The sequence below is a fragment of the Lagopus muta genome, chromosome 33, assembly GCF_023343835.1.
Source record: "Lagopus muta isolate bLagMut1 chromosome 33, bLagMut1 primary, whole genome shotgun sequence".
Classification (NCBI taxonomy): domain Eukaryota; kingdom Metazoa; phylum Chordata; class Aves; order Galliformes; family Phasianidae; genus Lagopus; species Lagopus muta.
In genome coordinates this window covers 495,241-514,364 of record NC_064465.1, presented here as the reverse complement: position 1 = coordinate 514,364, position 19,124 = coordinate 495,241, and the positions used below count along the sequence as shown (strand labels likewise).

At 53.3% G+C, this 19,124-nt stretch overlaps 2 protein-coding genes across 10 annotated transcripts; one reads left to right on the top strand and one right to left on the bottom strand.

The window, feature by feature from the left end:
- The first annotated feature begins 1,094 nt into the window (after positions 1-1,094).
- On the top strand, positions 1,095-11,784 carry LOC125686222 (zinc finger protein 345-like). Of its 2 annotated transcripts, none has more exons than XM_048929972.1 (5): positions 1,095-1,272; positions 2,423-2,460; positions 3,230-3,304; positions 8,123-8,320; positions 10,099-11,784. In XM_048929972.1, exons 2-5 carry the CDS (start codon positions 2,427-2,429, stop codon positions 11,781-11,783), a joined length of 1,992 nt encoding a protein of 663 aa, XP_048785929.1. In that variant the 5' UTR covers positions 1,095-1,272; positions 2,423-2,426; the 3' UTR covers position 11,784. The 2 variants fall into 2 exon arrangements, with proteins under 2 accessions (XP_048785929.1, XP_048785928.1); XM_048929971.1 differs by having other exon boundaries at positions 8,090-8,320.
- Positions 11,785-15,178: 3,394 nt separating this feature from the next.
- Positions 15,179-19,030, bottom strand: IER3 (immediate early response 3). 8 transcript variants are annotated; one of them, XM_048929975.1, is made up of 4 exons: positions 18,683-19,030; positions 16,383-16,601; positions 16,065-16,313; positions 15,179-16,016 (listed from the first exon to the last, which is right to left on the bottom strand). In XM_048929975.1, the coding sequence occupies exons 1-4, from the start codon at positions 18,842-18,844 to the stop codon at positions 15,531-15,533; spliced, it is 1,116 nt and encodes a 371-aa protein (XP_048785932.1). In that variant the 5' UTR covers positions 18,845-19,030; the 3' UTR covers positions 15,179-15,530. The 8 variants fall into 8 exon arrangements, with proteins under 8 accessions (XP_048785932.1, XP_048785937.1, XP_048785936.1 ...); XM_048929980.1 differs by having other exon boundaries at positions 15,179-15,869; positions 18,683-19,029; XM_048929979.1 differs by having other exon boundaries at positions 16,128-16,313; positions 18,683-19,028.
- Positions 19,031-19,124: the final 94 nt, after the last annotated feature.

The following is a 19,124-nucleotide window of genomic DNA, read 5'->3' as shown; positions in this document are numbered from 1 at the left end:
GCCTCCCTTATAGGGCCACCCCATAGCAGGCCCCATATCCCCTCTCTTATAGGGCTACCCCTATAGAGCTGCCCCATATCCCCGCCCCTATAGAACCGCCCCATATCCCCCCCCCTTTTTAGGGCCGCCCCATACATCCTCACCCATACAGGGCCACCCCATAGCAGACCCCATAAATGCATCCCCCATACATCCCCTTACAGGGCCGCCTTTATAGAGCCCGCCCCACATCCCCGTCCCTATAGAACCACCCCTATATAGCCGTCCCATATAGGGCCGCCCCACATCCCCTCCCCTATAGAACCGCCCCATATCCCCGCGACTATAGAACGGCCCCATATCCCTGCACTTTTAGGGCCGCCCCATATCCCCGCCCCTACAGAACCGCCCCATACATCCTCTCCCCTACAGGGCCGCCCCATAGCTGACCCCATATCCCCTCCTTTACAGGGCTGCCCCTATAGAACCGCCCCACATCCCTGCCCTTTTAGGGCCGGGGATGTATGGTGCATACATCCTCGCCCCTATAGGGCCGCCCCATAGCAGACCCCATATCCCCTCCTTTACACGGCCGCCCCATATCCCCGCCCCTATAGAACGGCCCCATATCCGCGCCCCTATAGAACCGCCCCATACCCCCGCCCCTATAGAACCGCCCCATACATCCTCGCTCCTATAGAGCCGCCCCATAGCAGACCCCATATCCCCTCCTTTATAGGGCCGCCCCTATAGAACCGCCCCATATCCCCGCCCCTATAGAACGGCTCCATATACCCTCCTCTATAGAACCTCCCCATACATCCTCGCCCCTATAGGGCCGCCCCATAGCAGATCCCATATCCCCTCCTTTATAGGGCCGCCCCATATCCCCGCCCCTATAGAACCGCCCCATATCCGCGCCCCTATAGAACCGCCCCATACATCCTCGTCCCTATAGGGCCGCCCCATAGCAGATCCCATATCCCCTCCTTTACAGGGCCGCCCCATATCCCTCCCCTATAGAACCGCCCCAAACATCCCCGCCCCTATAGAACCGCCCCATATCCCCGCCCCTATAGAACCGCCCCACATCCCCGCCCTTTTAGGGCCGCCCCACACCGCCAGGGGGCGGCGGAGGGAGGAAGAGGAGGAAAATGGGGCGGGGGAGGAAGGAGACGCTCGGCCCCACATCCGGGGCGGTGCTTCTTTGGGGGTCTTTGGGGCCTCCCCGACCCTAAAAAACGACCCCAAAACGCGACCCCCCCTCCACCCCAACCCCTGCCGAGGGTGAAGGTAATGGGGTTATGGGGCGGTTATGGGGTTATGGGGCGGTTAGGGGGTTATGGGGGGGGATCGGGGGGAGGGGGGGGGGGGGGATGGTACCGAAATAGGGGGAAATGGCCCCAAAATGTGGGGTTGGGAATGGGGGAATTTGGGGTGGGGGGGGAATGGGGGGAGGGGGCCCTAAAATGGGGGAATGGGCCCCAAAATTGGGGGAAATGGCCCCAAAATGGGGAAAACCGGAGGGGGGGGGGGGATAGGGGAGAAATGACCCCAAAAATGGGGGAAATTGACCCCAAAAATGGGGGAGAAACAACAAATAGGACAGAAATGAACCAAAATTGGGACAAATGGACCCAAAATGGGGAAATTTGGAGGGGGGTGAATTAAAAATGGGGAGAAATGACCCCAAAATGGGGAAATTGACCCCCAAAATGGGGGGGAATCATCAAATAGGGCAGAAATGACCCAAAAATGGGGGAAATGGCCCCAAAATGGGGAAATTTGGAGGGGTGTGAATCAAAAATGGGGGGAAATGACCCCAAATTGGGGGAATTGACCCCAAAAATGGGGGAGAAACAACAAATAGGGCAGAAATGACCCAAAAATGGGGGAAATGGACCCAAAATGGGGAAATTTGGAGGGGGGTGAATCAAAAATGGGGGGAAATGACCCCAAATTGGGGGAATTTGGCCCAAAATGGGAAAATCTGGGGGGGGAGGGGACAAAATGGGGAGAAATGACCCCAGAATGGGGAAATTGACCCCAAAATGGGGGGAAATGACCCCAGAATGGGGGGAAATGGCCCCAAAATGAGGAAATTGACCCCAAAACTGGGGGAGAGAAACAGCAAATAGGGCAGAAATGACCCCAAAATGGGGTAGAAATGACCCAAAAATGGGGGGAATTTGGCCCAAAATGTGGAAATTCGGGGGGGGGGGGGGGGGGGATTAAAACAGGGAGAAATGACCCCAAAAATGGGGTAGAAATGCCCCAAAATTGCAGGAAATGGCCCCAAAAATGGCAATAAAAAATGAAATATTCTCCTCCCCCCCCCCCCTTTTCTCCCCAAATGACCCAAAATTGGGCTTTTTTGCCCCAAAATTGGGGTCTTTTTTAGGGCTTTGACGTTCCCCCCCCCCCTCCCCCCCCCCCTCCCCAGGGCCATGCAGGAGAACTACGAGAATGTCATCTCGTTGGGTGAGCAAAAACAACCATTTTTGTTACCCAAAATCGCCCTTTTTCACCCCAAAATCTGACCGGGTTCCCATTATTTCCCATTAACCCCCATTAACCCCCCATTTTCTACACAAAATGACCCCAAAATGCCACAAATCCCCCCCAAAAAACCCAAAATCCCATAAATTCACCCAATCCCCCCCTTATTTCCCTTTATTTCCCCTTGTTGCCCAAAATCCCCCTTTTTCACCCCAAAATCCGGTCGGTTCCCATTATTTCCCATTAACCCCCATTAACCCCCATTAACCCCCATTTCACCCCCAAAATGACCCCAAAAAACCCCAAAATCCCATAAGTTGACCCAATCCCCCCCTTATTTCCCATTGTTTCCCCTTGTTGCCCAAAATCGCCCTTTTTCACCCCAAAATCGCATTGATTCCCATTCCTTCCCATTAACCCCCATTTCCCCCCCCAAAATGACCCCAAAATGCCCCAAATCCCCCCCCAGAAAACCCCAAAATCCCATAAATTGACCCCATTCCCCCCTTATTTCCCATTATTTCCCCTTGTTGCCCAAAATCCCCCTTTTTCACCCCAAAATCCGGTCGGTTCCCATTATTTCCCATTAACCCCCATAAACCCCCCATTTTCCACACAAAATGACCCCAAAATGCCCCAAATCCCCCCCAAAAAGCCCCCAAACCCCATAAATTGACCCCAATCCCCCCCTTATTTCCCCTTATTTCCCCTTGTTGCCCCAAATCGCCCTTTCTCACCCCAAAATGCCCAGCTGAGGAGATCGCCATCAGTTGGCCCCGGATAACGGCCTTCGCCGAATCGCAGCGGCGCCGCGGGATGGGGCAGGGTGAGAGAGCCCAAAAAGGACCCCATTGCGGGGGGATTGGGGGCAAATATGGGGGATTGGGGGGAATTTGGGGGATTGGGGGCAAATATGGGGGATTGGGGTAAATTTGGGGTGAATTTGGGGGATTTGGGGCAAATTTGGGGATTTTGGGGGGAATTTGGGGCGGATTTGGGGGATTTGGGGATTTGGGGTTGAATTTGGGGATTTTGGGGCAGATTTGGGGGATTTGGGGGATTTGGGGTGAATTTGGGGGATTGGGAGCAAATATGGGGGATTGGGGGGGAATTTGGGGGATTTGGGGATTTGGGGTTGAATTTGGGGTGAATTTGGGGGATTGGGGGCAAATTTGGGGTGGATTTGGGGGCAAATTTGGGGCAAATATGGGGATTTTGGGGGATTGGTGGCAAATTTGGGGTGGATTTGGGGGATTTGGGGATTTGGGGCTGAATTTGGGGATTTTGGAGTGGATTTGGGGGCAAATTTGGGGTGGATTTGGGGGATTTGGGGTGAATTTGGGGGATTGGGAGCAAATATGGGGGATTGGGGGGGAATTTGGGGGATTTGGGGCAAATTTGGGGTTGAATTTGGGGGATTTGGGGCGGATTTGGGGATTTTGGGGTGAATTTGGGGGATTTGGGGCAAATTTGGGGCAAATTTAAAAGGAATTTGGGGTGAATTTGGGGGATTGGGGGCAAATTTGGGGTTGAATTTGGGGGATGTGGGGAATTTTGGGGCAAATTTGGGGCAGATTTGGGAGATTGGGGGATTTTGGGGTGAATTTGGGGTGAATTTTGGGGTGGATTTGGGGGATTTGGGGCAAATTTAGGAGGAATTTGGTGTGAATTTGGGGGATTGGGGGCAAATTTGAGGTGACTTTGTGGGATTTGGGGGATTTTGGGGTGGATTTGGGGGATTGGGGGCAAATTTAAAAGGAATTTGGGGTGAATTTGGGGGATTTGGGGCAAATTTGGGGCGGATTTGGGGGATTTGGGGGCAAATTTGGGGCGGATTTGGGGGATTGGGGGCAAATTTAGGAGGAATTTGGTGTGAATTTGGGGGATTGGGGGCAAATTTGAGGTGAATTTGTGGGATTTGGGGGATTTTGGGGTGGATTTGGGGATTTGGGGCAAATTTGGGGCAAATTTGATGCGGATTTGGGGCAAATTTGGGGATTTTGGGGTGGATTTGGGGGATTGGGGGCAAATTTGGGGTTGAATTTGGGGGATTTGGGGATTTTGGGGTGAATTTGGGGGATTTGGGGCAAATTTAGGAGGAATTTGGGGTGGATTTGGGGTGGATTTGGGGGATTGGGGGCAAATTTGGGGTGGATTTGGGGCAGATTTGGGGATTTTGGGGTGGATTTGGGGGATTTGGGGCAAATTTAGGAGGAATTTGGGGTGAATTTGGGGGATTGGGGGCAAATTTGGGGATTTTGGGGTGGATTTGGGGGATTTGGGGTGAATTTGGGGTGAATTTGGGGGATTTGGGGTGAATTTGGGGGATTGGGGGCAACTATGGGGATTTTGGGGGATTGGGGGCAAATTTGGCGTGGATTTGGGGGATTTGGGGTTGAATTTGGGGATTTTGGGGGGATTTGGGGGATTGGGGGCAAATTTGGGGAATTTGGGGTGAATTTGGGGGATTTGGGGCAAATTTGGGGCGGATTTGGGGGATTGGGGGATTTTGGAGTGAATTTGTGGTGAATTTGGGGGTGGATTTGGGGCAAATTTGGGGTGAATTTGGGGGATTGGGGGCAAATTTGGGGTGGATTTGGGGCAAATTTGGGGTGAATTTAGGAGGAATTTGGGGTGAATTTGGGAGATTTGGGGCAAATTTGGGGATTTTGGGGTGGATTTGGGGGATTTGGGGCAAATTTGGGGTGGATTTGGGGATTTTGGGGTGGATTTGGGGGATTTGGGGTTGAATTTGGGGGATTTCGGGCAAATTTGGGGCAGATTTGGGGGATTGGGGGCAAATTTAGGAGGAATTTGGGGCAAATTTGGGAGATTTGGGGCAAATTTGGGGATTTTGGGGCGGATTTGGGGGATTGGGGGCAAATTTAGGAGGAATTTGGGGTGAATTTGGGAGATTTGGGGCAAATTTGGGGATTTTGGGGTGAATTTGGGGGATTGGGGGCAAATTTGGGGCGGATTTGGGGGATTTTGGGGATTTTGGGGTGGATTTGGGGGATTTGGGGCAAATTTGGGGTGAATTCAGATCGTTTTGAGGGCGATTTCTGGGGGGCTTTGGGTTTTTTTTGGGGAATGGGGTGAATTCTTGGGATTTTGGGGTGAATTCTTGGGATTTGGGGCAAATTTTGTGGTGAATTTTGGGGATTTGGGGCAAATTTGGGGATTTTGGGGTGAATTTGTGGGATTTGGAACAAATTCAGGGTGAATTCCTGTGTTTCGGGGGACTTTGGGGATTAATTGGGATATGGGATGAATTCCAGTGATTTTGGGGTGAATTTGGGGTATTTAGGGCAAATTTGGGGCGAATTTTGAGGATTTTGGGGTGAATTCTTGGGATTTGGGGCAGATTTTGGGGATTTGGGGGTGAAATGTTGGGATGTTGGCTGGAATCTTGGGATTTTGGGGTAAATCCTTGGGATTTGGGGCAAATTCAGGAGATGTTGTGTTGAAATCTTGGGATTTGGGGTGTAAATATTGAGATTAGGAGTGAAGTCGGGGGATTTGGGGCAAATTTGGTGGATCTAAGGGTAAAAATCGTGGGATTTGGGGTGAAATCTTGGGATTTTGGGTGATAAGATTGGAATTTGGGGATGGAATCTTGGGATTTGGGGGAAATCCCTGGGATTTGGGGTGAAATCTTGGGATTTTGGGTGATATTCCTGGGATTTTGGGGTGAAATCTTGGGTTTCGGGGCAAATTTGTTGGATTTGGGGGAAAATCTTGGGATTTGGGATGAAAATCTTGGAATTTTGGGATGTAATTTTGGGATTTTGGGGTGAAACCTTGGGTTTTTTGGGATGAAATCTTGGTATTTTGGATGATATTCTTGGGATTTTGGGGTGAAATCTTGGGTTTTGGGCAAATTTGTTGGATTTGGGGGAAAATCTTGGAATTTTGGGATGTAATTTTGGGATTTTGGATGATATTCTTGGGATTTTGGGGTGAAATTTGGGGTTTGGGGCAAATTCGTTGGATTTGGAGGAAGAACTTGGGATTTGGGGTGAAAATCTTGGAATTTTGGGATGTAACTTGGGATTTGGGGTAAAGTCTTTTTATTTTGGGTGATGATCTGGGGATTTGGGGGTGAAATCTTCTGTTTCAGGGCGAATTCATTGGATTTAGGGTGATAATCTGGGGATTTTGGGTGATATTCCTGGGATTTTGGGGTGAAATCTTGGGTTTCAGGGCAAATTTGTTGGATTTGGGGGGAAAACTTGGAATTTGGAGTGAAAATCTTGGAATTTTGGGATGTAATTTTGGGATTTTGGGGTGAAACCTTGGGTTTTTTGGGATGAAATCTTGGTATTTTGGATGATATTCTTGGGATTTTGGGGTGAAATTTGGGGTTTTGGGCAAATTCGTTGGATTTGGAGGAAAAACTTGGGATTTTGGAGAGAAATCTTGGGTTTCAGGGCAAATTCGTTGGATTTATGGTGAAAATCTCGGGATTTGGGGTGAAAATCCTTTTATTTAGGGTGATAATAGTGGTATTTTGGGTGAAAATCTTGGGTTTCAGGGCAAATTCATTGCATTTAGGGGTGAAAATCTTGGGATTTGGGATGAAGTCTTGGAATTTTGGGATGAAGTCTTGGGATTTGGGGTGAAATCTTTTTATTCAGGGTGAAAATCTTGGGATTTGGGGTGAAACCTTGGGATTTTAGGGTGGAATCTTAGTATTTTGGGTGGTATTCTTGGATTTTGGGGTGAAATCTTGGGTTTCAGGGCAAATTCGTTGGATTTAGGGTGAAAACTTTGGGATTTGGGATGAAAATCTTGGAATTTTGGGTTGAAGTTTTGGTATTTTGGATGATATTCTTGGGATTTGGGGGTGAAATCTCAGGTTTCAGGGCAAATTTGTTGGATTTATGGTGAAAATCTTGGGATTTGGGATGAAAATCTTTTTATTTCGGGTGATAATCGTGGTATTGTGGGTGAAACCTTGGGATTTGGGGATGAAGTTTTCGTATTTTGAGTGACATTCTTGGGATTTGGGGTGAAATTGTGGTGTTTTGGGTGAAAATGTTGGGTTTCAGGGCAAATTCATTGCATTTAGGGTGAAAATCTTGGGATTTGGGATGAAAATCTTGGAATTTTGGGATGAAGTCTTGGGATTTGGGGTGAAACCTGGGGATTTTGGGATGAAATCTTGGTATTTTGGGTGATGTTCCTGGGATTTTGGAGTGAAATCTTGGGTTTCAGGACAAATTCGTTGCATTAGGGTGAAAATCTTGGGATTTGGGGTAAAATCTTGGGATTTTGGGATGAAATGTTGATATTTTGGCTGATATTCTTGGGATTTGGGAGTGAAATCTTGGGTTTCAGGGCAAATTCGTTGGATTTATGGTGAAAATCTCGGGATTTGGGGTGAAAATCCTTTTATTTAGGGTGATAATCGTGGTATTGTGGGTGAAAATCTTGGGTTTCAGGGCAAATTCATTGCATTTAGGGTGAAAATCTTGGGATTTGGGATGAAAATTTTGGAATTTTGGGATGAAGTCTTGGGATTTGGGGTAAAATCTCGGGATCTGGGGGGCCGCACCTCGCTGTTTCGCGCCGTACCCTCGGGATATGGGGACAAACTCTCGCCATCCAGGCACCGACGCCGACTGCGACCCCCACCCCACAGAAGCCGCCCCCCCAGCGCCTCTGGGGTCCGGGTCTGGGGTCGGGGGGACCCCGGATTTGAGGAGGCAGTTGGGGCTGCTGCTGCAGACGGCGGGGCGCTGCCAGGTGGAAAGGATGCTGCGGGAGCTGGTGCGGGAACAGGGCCCAGCGGGGAACCGGCGAGGGAGGAGGAGAGCGGCGCGAAGCCCCAGGGATGGAGGTGGGGGCAGAAGTGGGGGGTGGGAGCCCCGAATTCGGGGCCGGAATGTGAGATTTGGGGGGGGGAGATTCAAATTTGGTATGGGGAGTCACTGATTTGGAGCTGGAATGTGAGATTTGGGGGTGGGAGATGCAAATTTCGCATCTGGAGCCCCAAATTTGGGGTTTGGGGCCAAGAATTTTGGGGTGGGAGCCCCAGATTTGGGGTTGGAATGTGAAATTTGGGGTTGTGAGATTCAAATTTGGTATGGGGAGTCACTGATTTGGGGGGTAGGACTGAGAATTTGGGGGTGGGAGGTGCAAATTTGGTATGGGGAGCCCCAGATTTGGGGCTGGAATGTGAGGTTTGGGGGGGGAGATGTAAATTTGGCATGGGGAACCCCAAATTTGGGGCTGGAATGTAAGATTTGGGGGTTGGGAGATTCAAATTTGGTATGGGGAGCCCCAGATTTGGGGCTGGAACATCAGATTTGGGGGTGGGAGATGGAAATTTCGCATCTGGAGCCCCAAATTTGGGGTTTGGGGCCAAGAATTTTGGGGTGGGAGCCCCAGATTTGGGGTTGGAATGTGAGATTTGGGGGGGGAGATGTAAATTTGGCATGGGGAACCCCAAATTTGGGGCTGGAATGTAAGATTTGGGGGTTGGGAGATTCAAATTTGGTATGGGGAGCCCCAGATTTGGGGCTGGAACACCAGATTTGGGGGTGGGAGATGGAAATTTCGCATCTGGAGCCCCAAATTTGGGGTTTGGGACCGAGAATTTTGGGGTGGGAGCCCCAGATTTGAGGCTGGAATGTGAGATTTGGGGGTGGGAGATGTAATTTTGGTATGGGGAGTCACTGATTTGGGACTGGAATGTGAGATTTGGGGTTGGGAGATTCAAATTTGGTATGGGGAGCCCCAGATTTGGGTCTGCAATGTGAAATTTGGGGGTGGAAGATGCAAATTTTGCATCTGGAGCCCCAAATTTGGGGCTTGGGACTGAGAATTTTGGGGTGGGAGCCCCAGATTTGGGGCTTGAATGTGAGATTTGGGGGGGGGAGATGTAAATTTGGAATGGGGAGCCCCAGATTTGGGGGGTGGGACTGAGAATTTGGGGGTGGGAGCCCCAGATTTGTTGCTGGCATGTGAGATTTGGGGTTGGGAAATGTAAATTTGGTGTCAGATGCCTCAAAATTGGGGGATGGGACTGAAAATTGGGGGGTTGGGGCCCCAAATTTGGAGTGGGAGTGAAAATGTCGGGGTGGGATCCCCAAATTTGGCATTGGGAGCCCCACTATTGGCACAAAACCCCAACTTTGGACACAGGACCCCCAGTTTTGGCATAGGACCACAAATTATGGCCTGGGACCCCCAGTTTTGGCACAGGAACCCAACTTTGGGCACGGGACCCCCAATTTTAGCACAGGAGCGCAAAGAAGGGCATGGGACCCCCAATTTTGGCACAGGAACTCAACTTTGGGCACAGGACCCCCAAATTCTAGCACAGGACCACAAATTATGGCACGGGACCCCCAGTTTTGGCATAGGACCCCCAATTTTGGCACTGGACCCCAACTTTGGGGCACAGAGCCTCCAATTTTGGCACAGGAAAACAAGGTAGGGTACAGAACCCCCAATTTTGGCACGGGACCCCCGATTATGGCACAAGCCCCCCAGCACTGGCATGGGGACCCCGAATACTGGCACAGGACCCCAACTTTGGGCACAGAACCTCCAATTTTGGGATGGAAAGCAGGGGGGCCACCCATGGGTGCTAACGTTGCTCCCACGGCACAGGTGCCGGCGCCGAGGACCCATCCCCAAACGGAGCGGATCCATCTTCATCCCCATCTCAACCAGAACCCGTTGCCAAAACCCAACGCCGCAGCACCAAGAAGGGTGACCCGACGCCGGCGCCGTGCGCCGAATGCGCCCGCGGCGCCGCCTCCAAACCACGCTGTTGCCTGGGCTGCTCCCGGCGTTGCCGCGCCGCTGTCGTCGCCGCCGAAAAACCGCACCGTTGCGTGGAGTGCGGCAAAGGCTTCAGCCGTGGTTCCAACCTGACCCAACACCGACGCATCCACACCGGGGAACGGCCGCACCGTTGCGGGGATTGCGGCAAAGGTTTCATCCAACGCTCCGATCTGGAGCGGCACCGACGCGTGCACACCGGAGAGAGGCCGTATCCGTGCGGGGATTGCGGGAAGAGCTTCAGTGTCAGCTCACATCTGGATCGGCACCGCCGGACGCATGCGGGAGCCGTGGTGGGTGCCCGCAGCACCCATCGCCCGGTGCCCGTAAATGACGTCGGTTCGTCGGCGTCGCATCGGTGCCCGGAGTGTGGCAAAGGATTCGGCCAACGCTCGGCGCTTTCCAAACACCGTAAGACGCACGGAGGCGAACGGCCTCATCGATGCGGGGATTGCGGCAAGAGCTTCAGCCGTGGTTCCAACCTGACCCAACACCGGCGCATCCACACTGGAGAACGGCCGTTCGCTTGCGGCGATTGCGGCAAAGGTTTCATCCAACGCTCTGATCTGGAGCGGCACCGACGCGTGCACACCGGAGAGAGGCCGTATCAGTGCGGGGAGTGCGGGAAGAGCTTCAGTGTCAGCTCACATCTGGAGAGGCACCGGAAGATCCACGTGGCCGAGCGGTGCCACGAACACGTGGAGGAGTTTTTGGCTGCTCACCGGCACGGCCGGGCCTATAAGTGTGGGGAGTGCGGGCGTTGCTTTGGCCAAGGGGCCGCCTTGCTGAAGCACCAGCGGGCTCACGCCGGTGGGCGCCCGCCGCCCCATCAGTGCTCCCATCAAAGCGACGGGGACGGGGATGGCACGGCGACGTCGGCACCGCCGGAAAAGCCCTACAAGTGCGGGGATTGCGGGAAGGGCTTCGGGCAGCGTTCGGCTTTGGTGAAACACCGACGGATCCACACCGGGGAGAAGCCGTACGCCTGCGGGGATTGCGGCAAGGGTTTCATCCAAAAATCGGACCTGACCATCCACCGCCGCATGCACACCGGGGAGAAGCCGTACCGCTGCGGGGAGTGCGGCAAGTGCTTCAGCGTCTCCTCCAATCTCCTCACCCATCGGCGCACCCACCTGGGAGAGAAGCCCTACGGCTGCCCCGAGTGCGGCAAGAGCTTCATCCAGCGCTCCGAGCTCACCATCCACCGCCGCGTGCACACCGGAGAGAAGCCCTACGCCTGCCCGGCCTGCGGCAAATGCTTCAGCCGCAGCTCCCACCTCAACCGGCACCGGCGCACCCACGCCGGGGAAAAGACCCCCGCGCCGCCCCCCGCCGACCTCCGAGCCGACGTCGGACCCCCGCCCTTCCCTTCCGCCGGACCCCCCCTGCCGTTGTCCCCCCTGGAGCTGCCCTGGCCTCTCTCCTTCCCCGCCCGAGCCTTTGTGCCCCCTGGCTTCCCACCGCCTGCCGCTGCGGCACCCGCAGCTCCGGCGCCGTCCCTGGCCGAGTGAAGGCGGCATGGGGAGCTGCAGGTCGCTGTGCTGGGGGAATGATGGCCGCTGGGATCCGTCGCTTCCCGTTGTTGGGGGCTGTTTGGAGACGTTGACCCATCGGGATCCGTCAGTTCCCATTTCTGGGGCTGTTCGGAGACGTTGACCCACTGGGATCCATCAGTTCCCATTTCTGGAGCTGTCTGGGGACACTGACCCATCAGGATCCATCAGTTCCCACTTCCATGTCTATACGAGGACATTGACCCGTCGGGATCCATCAGTTCCCATTTCTGGGGTCTGTTTGGGGAGAGTGACCCATCAGGATCCATCAGTTCCCATTTCCAGGTCTATATGGAGTCATCCATCCATTAGGATCCATCAGTTCCCATTTCCATGTCCATATGGGGTCCTCCATCCACTGGGATCCATCAGTTGCCATTTCTGGTTCTGTTTGGGGACACTGATCCATTGGGATCCGTCAGTTCCCATTTCCATGTCCATATGGGGACATCCATCCATTGGGATCCATCAGTTCCCATTTCCTGGTCTCTCTGGGGATGCTGATCCATTGGGATCCATCAGTTTCTCCCTTCGTGTCCCTTTGGGGTCATCCACCCACTGGGATATGTCTGTCCCCAGCTCCAGTCGCTCTGTGGGACAGCTGACAGTAGGGATCCATCCGTTCCCATTTCCAGCCCCATTGGGATCCATCCCAACACTTCTGTGCCTATTGGGCTCACTGTAATCCCATTGGGATCCATCCTGACATCTCCGTATCCATTTGGGATCACCACGATCCCACCAGGATCCATCCCAACGCCTCTGCGTCCTTTTGGATCTCCCCAGTCCCACTGGGATGGCTCATCCATCCCAAAACCTCTGTGCCCACTGAGATCACTCCAATCCCATCGGGATCCATCCCAACATTTTGGGATCTCTCAAATCCCACAGGGATCCCATTGGGATTCATCCCAAAGCCTCCATGTACATTTGGGGTCACTCAGATCCCATTGGGATCCACCCAGTCCCATTGGAATCATCCCAATGCCTTTGTGCCCATTGGGATCGCTCTAATCCCATTGGGATCTCCCCAGTCCTATCAGGATCTCTCCAATCCCATCGTGATCTATCCCAACACTTTGCGATCTCTCCGATCCCATTGGGATCCATCCCAACGCCTCTGCATCCTTTGGGATCACCCCAATCCCATTGGGATCCATCCCAACACCTCTGTGTCCTTTGGGATCACCCCAACCCCATTGGGATCCGCTCCAACACCTCAATGTCCTTTGGGATCACCCCAATCCCATTGGGATCCATCCCAACACCTCTGTGTCCTTTGGGATCACCCCAACCCCATTGGGATCCGCTCCAACACCTCAATGTCCTTTGGGATCACCCCAATCCCATTGGGATCCATCCCAACACCTCTGCATCCTTTGGGATCACCCCAGTCCCATTGGAATCCACCCCAACACCTCGATGTCCTTTGGGATCACCCCAATCCCATTGGGATCCATCCCAACACCTCGATGTCCTTTGGGATCACCCCAATCCCATTGGGATCCATCCCAACACCTCGATGTCCTTTGGGATCACCCCAATCCCATTGGGATCCACCCCAACACCTCTGCGTCCTTTGGGATCGCTCCAATCCCACTGGGATCCATCCCAACACCTCGATGTCCTTTGGGATCACCCTAATCCCATTGGGATCCACCCCAACACCTCTGCGTCCTTTGGGATCGCTCCAATCCCATTGGGATCCATCCCAACACCTTGATGTCCTTTGGGATCGCTCCGATCCCATTGGGATCCATCCCAACACCTTGATGTCCTTTGGGATCACCCCAGTCCCATTGGGATCCACCCCAACACCTCGATGTCCTTTGGGATCGCTCCAATCCCATTTTGGTGCTGCAGCTGCAAGTTCAATCAATTCCCTATTTCGTTTCCATTTTTAAACCCTTTTCCCCACCCGATTGCCCCTTTTTTACCCCCAATCCCCCACCCCACGTCCTCATCCCGCCCTGTTTCCCCCAAGATTTACCAAATCTCCTCGGGCCGCCCCCGAGAAAACTTACAAACCGAAGCAGAAAAAAGAAAGAAAATAGGGGAATTTTGGGGTTATTTTCACCTATTTCTGCTGGAACACAACAATTACGAAGGGCGTTTTGGGGGCAGGTTCAGTTGAACGGTTATCGATGGACAGCATTGGGTTGTTTTTTTTTTAATATTGTTTTTTACTGTTTCGTGTCTCTGTGGTTTCTCAAGGCAAAACGGGGAGAAAACACCCAGATTTGGGTCAGCTGCACAAAACGTTGGCACTGCACAACGCGGACTCATGGCTCCACGTGGGGCTGCAGCCGCTCACGCTGGGTTTACCTGGTTCCCCATTTCTGTACCCGAAACGGGAGGAAAAAAATGGGCCTTTTTCAGTTGTTTGGGGTTGTTTTGTTTGTTTTTTATTAAAGGAAAAAAAAATATATAGATTTTTGTTGTTAGTTCTGGTGTGATGGTTTATTTCAGAGCAGCCTCGGAATTGGGGCCCAAGTCGGGATGAAAAGAGGAGTTTTCCACCTCTTCTGCACAGCCTTCTTCTCCACCTAAAATTGACATTTCCCACCCAAAAACACCCATTTTCTACCTAAAATACAGCAGTCTTTGGCTTGAGAGGAATCGCCTTCGACGTAAAAATGGACTTCACATAAAAATCAAGTCTTTTTTTTACCTAAAAGCCATGATCTGCTTCTTACAAACACCAGTTCTCTGCCCAAAACCAATCTTTTTCTACCCAAAATGGTCTTCACTGACCTAAAAAAGCTTTCTCCTACCCAAATATGGCCTTTTCTGCCTAAAAACGGTCCCATCTTACATTTTCTGACACAAAAAGCTTTTCCTACCTTAAAATATTTGTTGTTTTCTACCTGAAACGAGTGATGCTCTGAAAAGTGAGAACCTGAGTTTTTCCACCCCAAAATGGCCTTTTCTATGTAAAAAACACTTTTGCACCTAAAAACTGCCTCTTGAGTCCACCCAGTTGTCTGCCCACCCCAAAAATGGTCCTTTCTACCTAAAACCTGATCCTTTCCTTCCTAAAGATTGAGTTTTTCTACCTAAAACGACTCATTTAACTAAAAATCCACGTTTTCTACCTAAAAGTAATATTTTCCCACCTCAAAGTGGCCTTTTTTCTGTCTAAAAAACAGTGTTTTTTTTTCCCCTTCCTCCAAGTCATCTTTTCTACCCAAAACCTTTTGCTGCCCCCCAACCCGGGGCATCCCCACCCAAAAATGGGACTTCTGGACCCAAACGTGGCGTTTTCTTTCGACAAACCGGGTCAAAAACCCCACAGAATCCTTTCAATTGGGACCCACGGATTGCGGTGCTCCAATGACGACGCAGCGACGGCACGCGTTGTAAACAAGACTTTATGTAATAAATAACCCGAAATCGGGGTTGAACGGCCCCGAAATAAATAAGTGTTCAATATTAAATACCCCCAATTAAATAATTAAATAAACCCCTTCAATAAATACAAACGACGACCAATAAATATCAGCCTGGCCCGCAAACGATTGCGGCTCTGTGGGGTGAGGTAGAGGCACCCATGGGTGCTTGGTGTCGCCGCAGCGTCGGTCCCTCAAATCCCATTGGGTGTCACCACGATGCAGCAAGAGGCACAGCAGGGCACCAGGTGCCACCTCTGGGTGGAGGTGACAGTCGTATGGCGTCACCCGGACAACAGGGTGACCATGGGGGCTGTCAGTGTGCAGTGACATTGTAGGCCCGCAGGGTTGGCGACGGCAACAACCGCGGGCAGGAGGTTCCCGTGGGTGTCCCCTGTCCCCCATTGGGTGGGCAAGTCGTCACCGGCGCTGTCACAGTCGTCCCAAGTCGTGCTGTCACCACGACCGTCTCCGGTGTCACCGCGTCTTCCGGTTGTGACGTCCCCTCCACGACCGCCTCCTCGGGTCGCGTTGGTTGTGGTGACAAGTGAGGTGGTAACGATGACACATTGAGCGTCACCGCGACCGCCCTGGGTGTCACCACCACCTCTCCTGGTTGCGTTGTCACCGTGACCACTTCGGGTGTCATGGCCACCTCTCCTGGTTGCGTTGTCACCGTTTCGGGTGTCATGGCCACCATCCTGGGTGTCATGGCCACCATCTTGGGTGTCACCACCACCTCCCCTGGTTGCGTTGTCACCATTTCCGGTGTCATGGCCACCATCTTGGGTGTCACCACCACCTCTCCTGGTTGCATTGTCACCGTGACCACTTCGGGTGTCATGGCCACCTCTCCTGGTTGCGTTGTCACCGTTTCTGGTGTCATGGCCACCATCTTGGGTGTCATGGCCACCTCTCCTGGTTGCGTTGTCACCGTGACCATCTCAGGTGCCGTCTTCCCAACCATCTTGGGTGTCACGGCCACCATCTTGGGTGTCACCACCACCTCCCCTGGTTGCTTTGTCTTCCCAACCACCTTGGGTGTCACGGCCACCTCTCCTGGTTGTGCTGTCACCGTTTCGGGTGTCACGGCCACCATCTTGGGTGTCACAGCCACCATCTTGGGTGTCACCACCACCTCTCCCAGTTGTGTCGCCTTCCCAACCACTTTGGGTGCCACAGCCACCATCTTGGGTGCCACGGCCACCTCTCCCGGTAGTGTTGTCACCTCAACCACCTCAGACGTCACCACCACCACCTCCTCCCCAGGTTGTGTTGTCACCGTCTCCGCCGGCGCGCTGTAAACCTGAACGCCAACCACTGCCAACAACAGCAGGAGGAGCCGCGTTGCCAGGCTGACTTCTTCCGTCGGGGGCGGCCGTCGCACCTGGAAGGGGGCAATAAAGGCTTAATATACAACTTTTTTAGGGTGAAAAGCCTCCAAATAAGGGATGAACGGCGTTATCAGGGGGAATTCCCTCCATTTTAGGCGGCGTTCTCAGGGTTTGCATAGAGGGGACCCAGTTGAGGGCAAAGCCAACCCGAGCCTAATTAGCTGCTGGGGTTAATGGGTTAATAACCCCGCTCCTGCAGGGGCAACGGTGTCAGAATTTTGGGTTAAAAACTCCTGAAAGGAAGGAAAACGTCGTCCTTGAGGGGACAAATATAATAGTCTGGTGGGAAACCTCCCCCCCCCACCCGATTTTGGGTTGCTTCTGTGAGGTTTAATGGGTTCGTGACACCCTGAGGGGAATTATTGCCTTAATTTTGGGTTAAAAAAACCCCAAAATGAGGGTAATTGCCATCCTTGAGTGACAAAATGTAGTTTTAAGGGGAAATTCCCCCATTTCGGGTTCTATTTTGCAGGGGGTCTATGTCGTGGGGTCCTTATGGGGTTCTATGGGACCCTATGGAGGCCTTATAGGGAGGGCTCACAAAATGCCAGTTGTTTTCCCCCTAAATACTGCTTCAGTTTGGGGTTAAAAGCCCTAAAATGAGGGAAAATGTAATTCTAGGGGGAAAAGCAGCTCCAGTTTTGGTGACAAAAACCCTAAAATGGAGAAAAATATTACTTGAAGGGGGGGGGGGGGGGGAAATACTGCCCTAATTTGGGGTTAAAAAGCATGAATTATGAGAAAGCGGGATACAGACGGGGAGATCCTGCTCTGGTTTGGGGGCAAAAAGTCCTAAAAAGAGAAAAAATGTCGTTGAAAGGGGAAAACGCCACCCCAGATTTGGGTTAGAACACCTAAAAAAAAAAGGAAGCATGGGACTGGGTAGGGGAAATTCCCTCCTTCCCCCCTTCCTTTCCCCCCCCAAGTGCCACATGTGGGGCTGTGACTCATTTAGGGTTGTGACTCAACACTCCTCCCCTTCTTCCTCCCCCAGGAAATGGGTCCCTTCCTGCCTCCCCCGCCAAAATGGGGGCTTTGGGAAGGGAGGGGGGGGGTTTGGAAAATAGGACAGAAATGGGGATTGGGGGTGGGTCCTACATGGGGTCTCCAGGAAATAGGGGCCATACAGAAGTGGGGGGATGTTTCCTGACAGAAATGGGGGCTCTGGTGGGGGGGGGGGGGTCCACCATCCCCGTTTGTTCACAGAAATGGGGGTCCCATCCCAATTTCCACACAGGTCCTGGGGGGGGGGGAAGGGTAGAGGGAGGGTCTGAGATGGGGGGAGGAATCCTCCATCCCCATTTCCTGACAGAAATGGGGGTCCTGGGGGGGGGGGGGAGAGGACTCCATCCCAATTTCCTCATAGAAATGGGGGTTTCTAGAGGATGAGGGGAGAGGCATGGGGGTCCTGGGGAGGTCTCTAGCCCCATTTCCTGACAGAAATGGGGGTCCTGGGTGGGGGGAGAGGGAACCTTGAAGGGGGGGGCATGGGGGGGTCCTCCATCCCCATTTTCCTCACAGAAATAGGGATCCTAAGGGGGACAGGGGGGGTCTTGAGATGGGAGAGGGGTCCTCCATCCCCATCTCTTGACAAAAATGGGGGTCCTGCAGGAAGGGGGGGGGGAGGTGGGAGGGGTTTGGGAATCCTGGGTAGGGGGGAAGTCTCCATCTTTCCATCCCAAATTCCTCACAGAAATGGGGGGTCCTGGGGAGAGGGGGGGGGGAGAGGTCCTCCATCCCCATCTCCCAACAAAAATGGGGGGTGTGGGGATCCTCCATCCCCAATTTCCTCACAGAAATGGGGGTTCTGGGTGGGGGGGATGAGGGGGGAGGGGTCTCCACCCCAATTTCTCTACAGAAATGGGGGTCCTTGAAGGGGGGGGGGAGGGGAGCAGGAGGGGTTAGGATATGGGGGTCCTGGGGGGGTCTCCATCCCAATTCCATCACAGAAATGGGGGTTCTGGGAGGGGGGGGAAGGGGGTGGGCAAGGATATGGGGGTCCTGGGGGGTCTCTGTCCCAATTTCCGCCCAGAAATGGGGCCCTGAGGCGTGGGGAGGGGGAAGGAATGCTTACCAAGGGTGGATACAGGACCCTGCGGTGCCGACGCCGCGGCCGTGGGGTCCCGCTGGGGTTCGGGGGGATGTCGAAGGTGAAATAGCGCGGTGGGGATGGGGTGAGGCCGCCGGGACCCCTACAGATACCGCCCGGAGCCGCCGTTGTTGCCGCCGCCATCATAACTCGTTCGCGGCCTCGAAACAAAATGGCGGCTGCCCCCTCAGAGCGGTGCTTTTAGAGCGGGAGGAGGCCGGCCCGCTCACCGCGGCCTGCTATTGGCTGAGGGTCTAGCGAGTGGGTGGGCGAGGCGGCTTCCTATTGGCTGAGAGAGGGGCGCCGGGGTGTGGCCTTGGGTGCGAAGGGGCGGGGCTGAGCGCGATGTGGGCGGGACTTACTCGGGGGAGGGGCGTGGCCTGGCGGGGGATTTTCCATTCCTTATAGGGGCCTATGGGGGATATAG

Excerpts from the sequence above, each read along its gene's own strand:
- LOC125686222 (XM_048929971.1), top strand. The coding sequence starts at position 2,427 with ATGCAGGAGAACTACGAGAATGTCATCTCGTTGG. Across the intron at positions 2,461-3,229 it reads CGAGAATGTCATCTCGTTGG|CTGAGGAGATCGCCATCAGT; the intron begins GTGAGCAAAAAC and ends CAAAATGCCCAG. Across the intron at positions 8,321-10,098 it reads GCGAAGCCCCAGGGATGGAG|GTGCCGGCGCCGAGGACCCA; the intron begins GTGGGGGCAGAA and ends CCCACGGCACAG.
- IER3 (XM_048929973.1), bottom strand. The coding sequence starts at position 18,844 with ATGATGGCGGCGGCAACAACGGCGGCTCCGGGCGGTATCTGTAGGGGT. Across the intron at positions 16,602-18,682 it reads GGGTCCTGTATCCACCCTTG|GTGCGACGGCCGCCCCCGAC; the intron begins GTAAGCATTCCT and ends GCCCCCTTCCAG. Across the intron at positions 16,314-16,382 it reads TGGTGGCTGTGGCACCCAAA|ATGGTGGCCGTGACACCCGA; the intron begins GTGGTTGGGAAG and ends GTGACACCCAAG.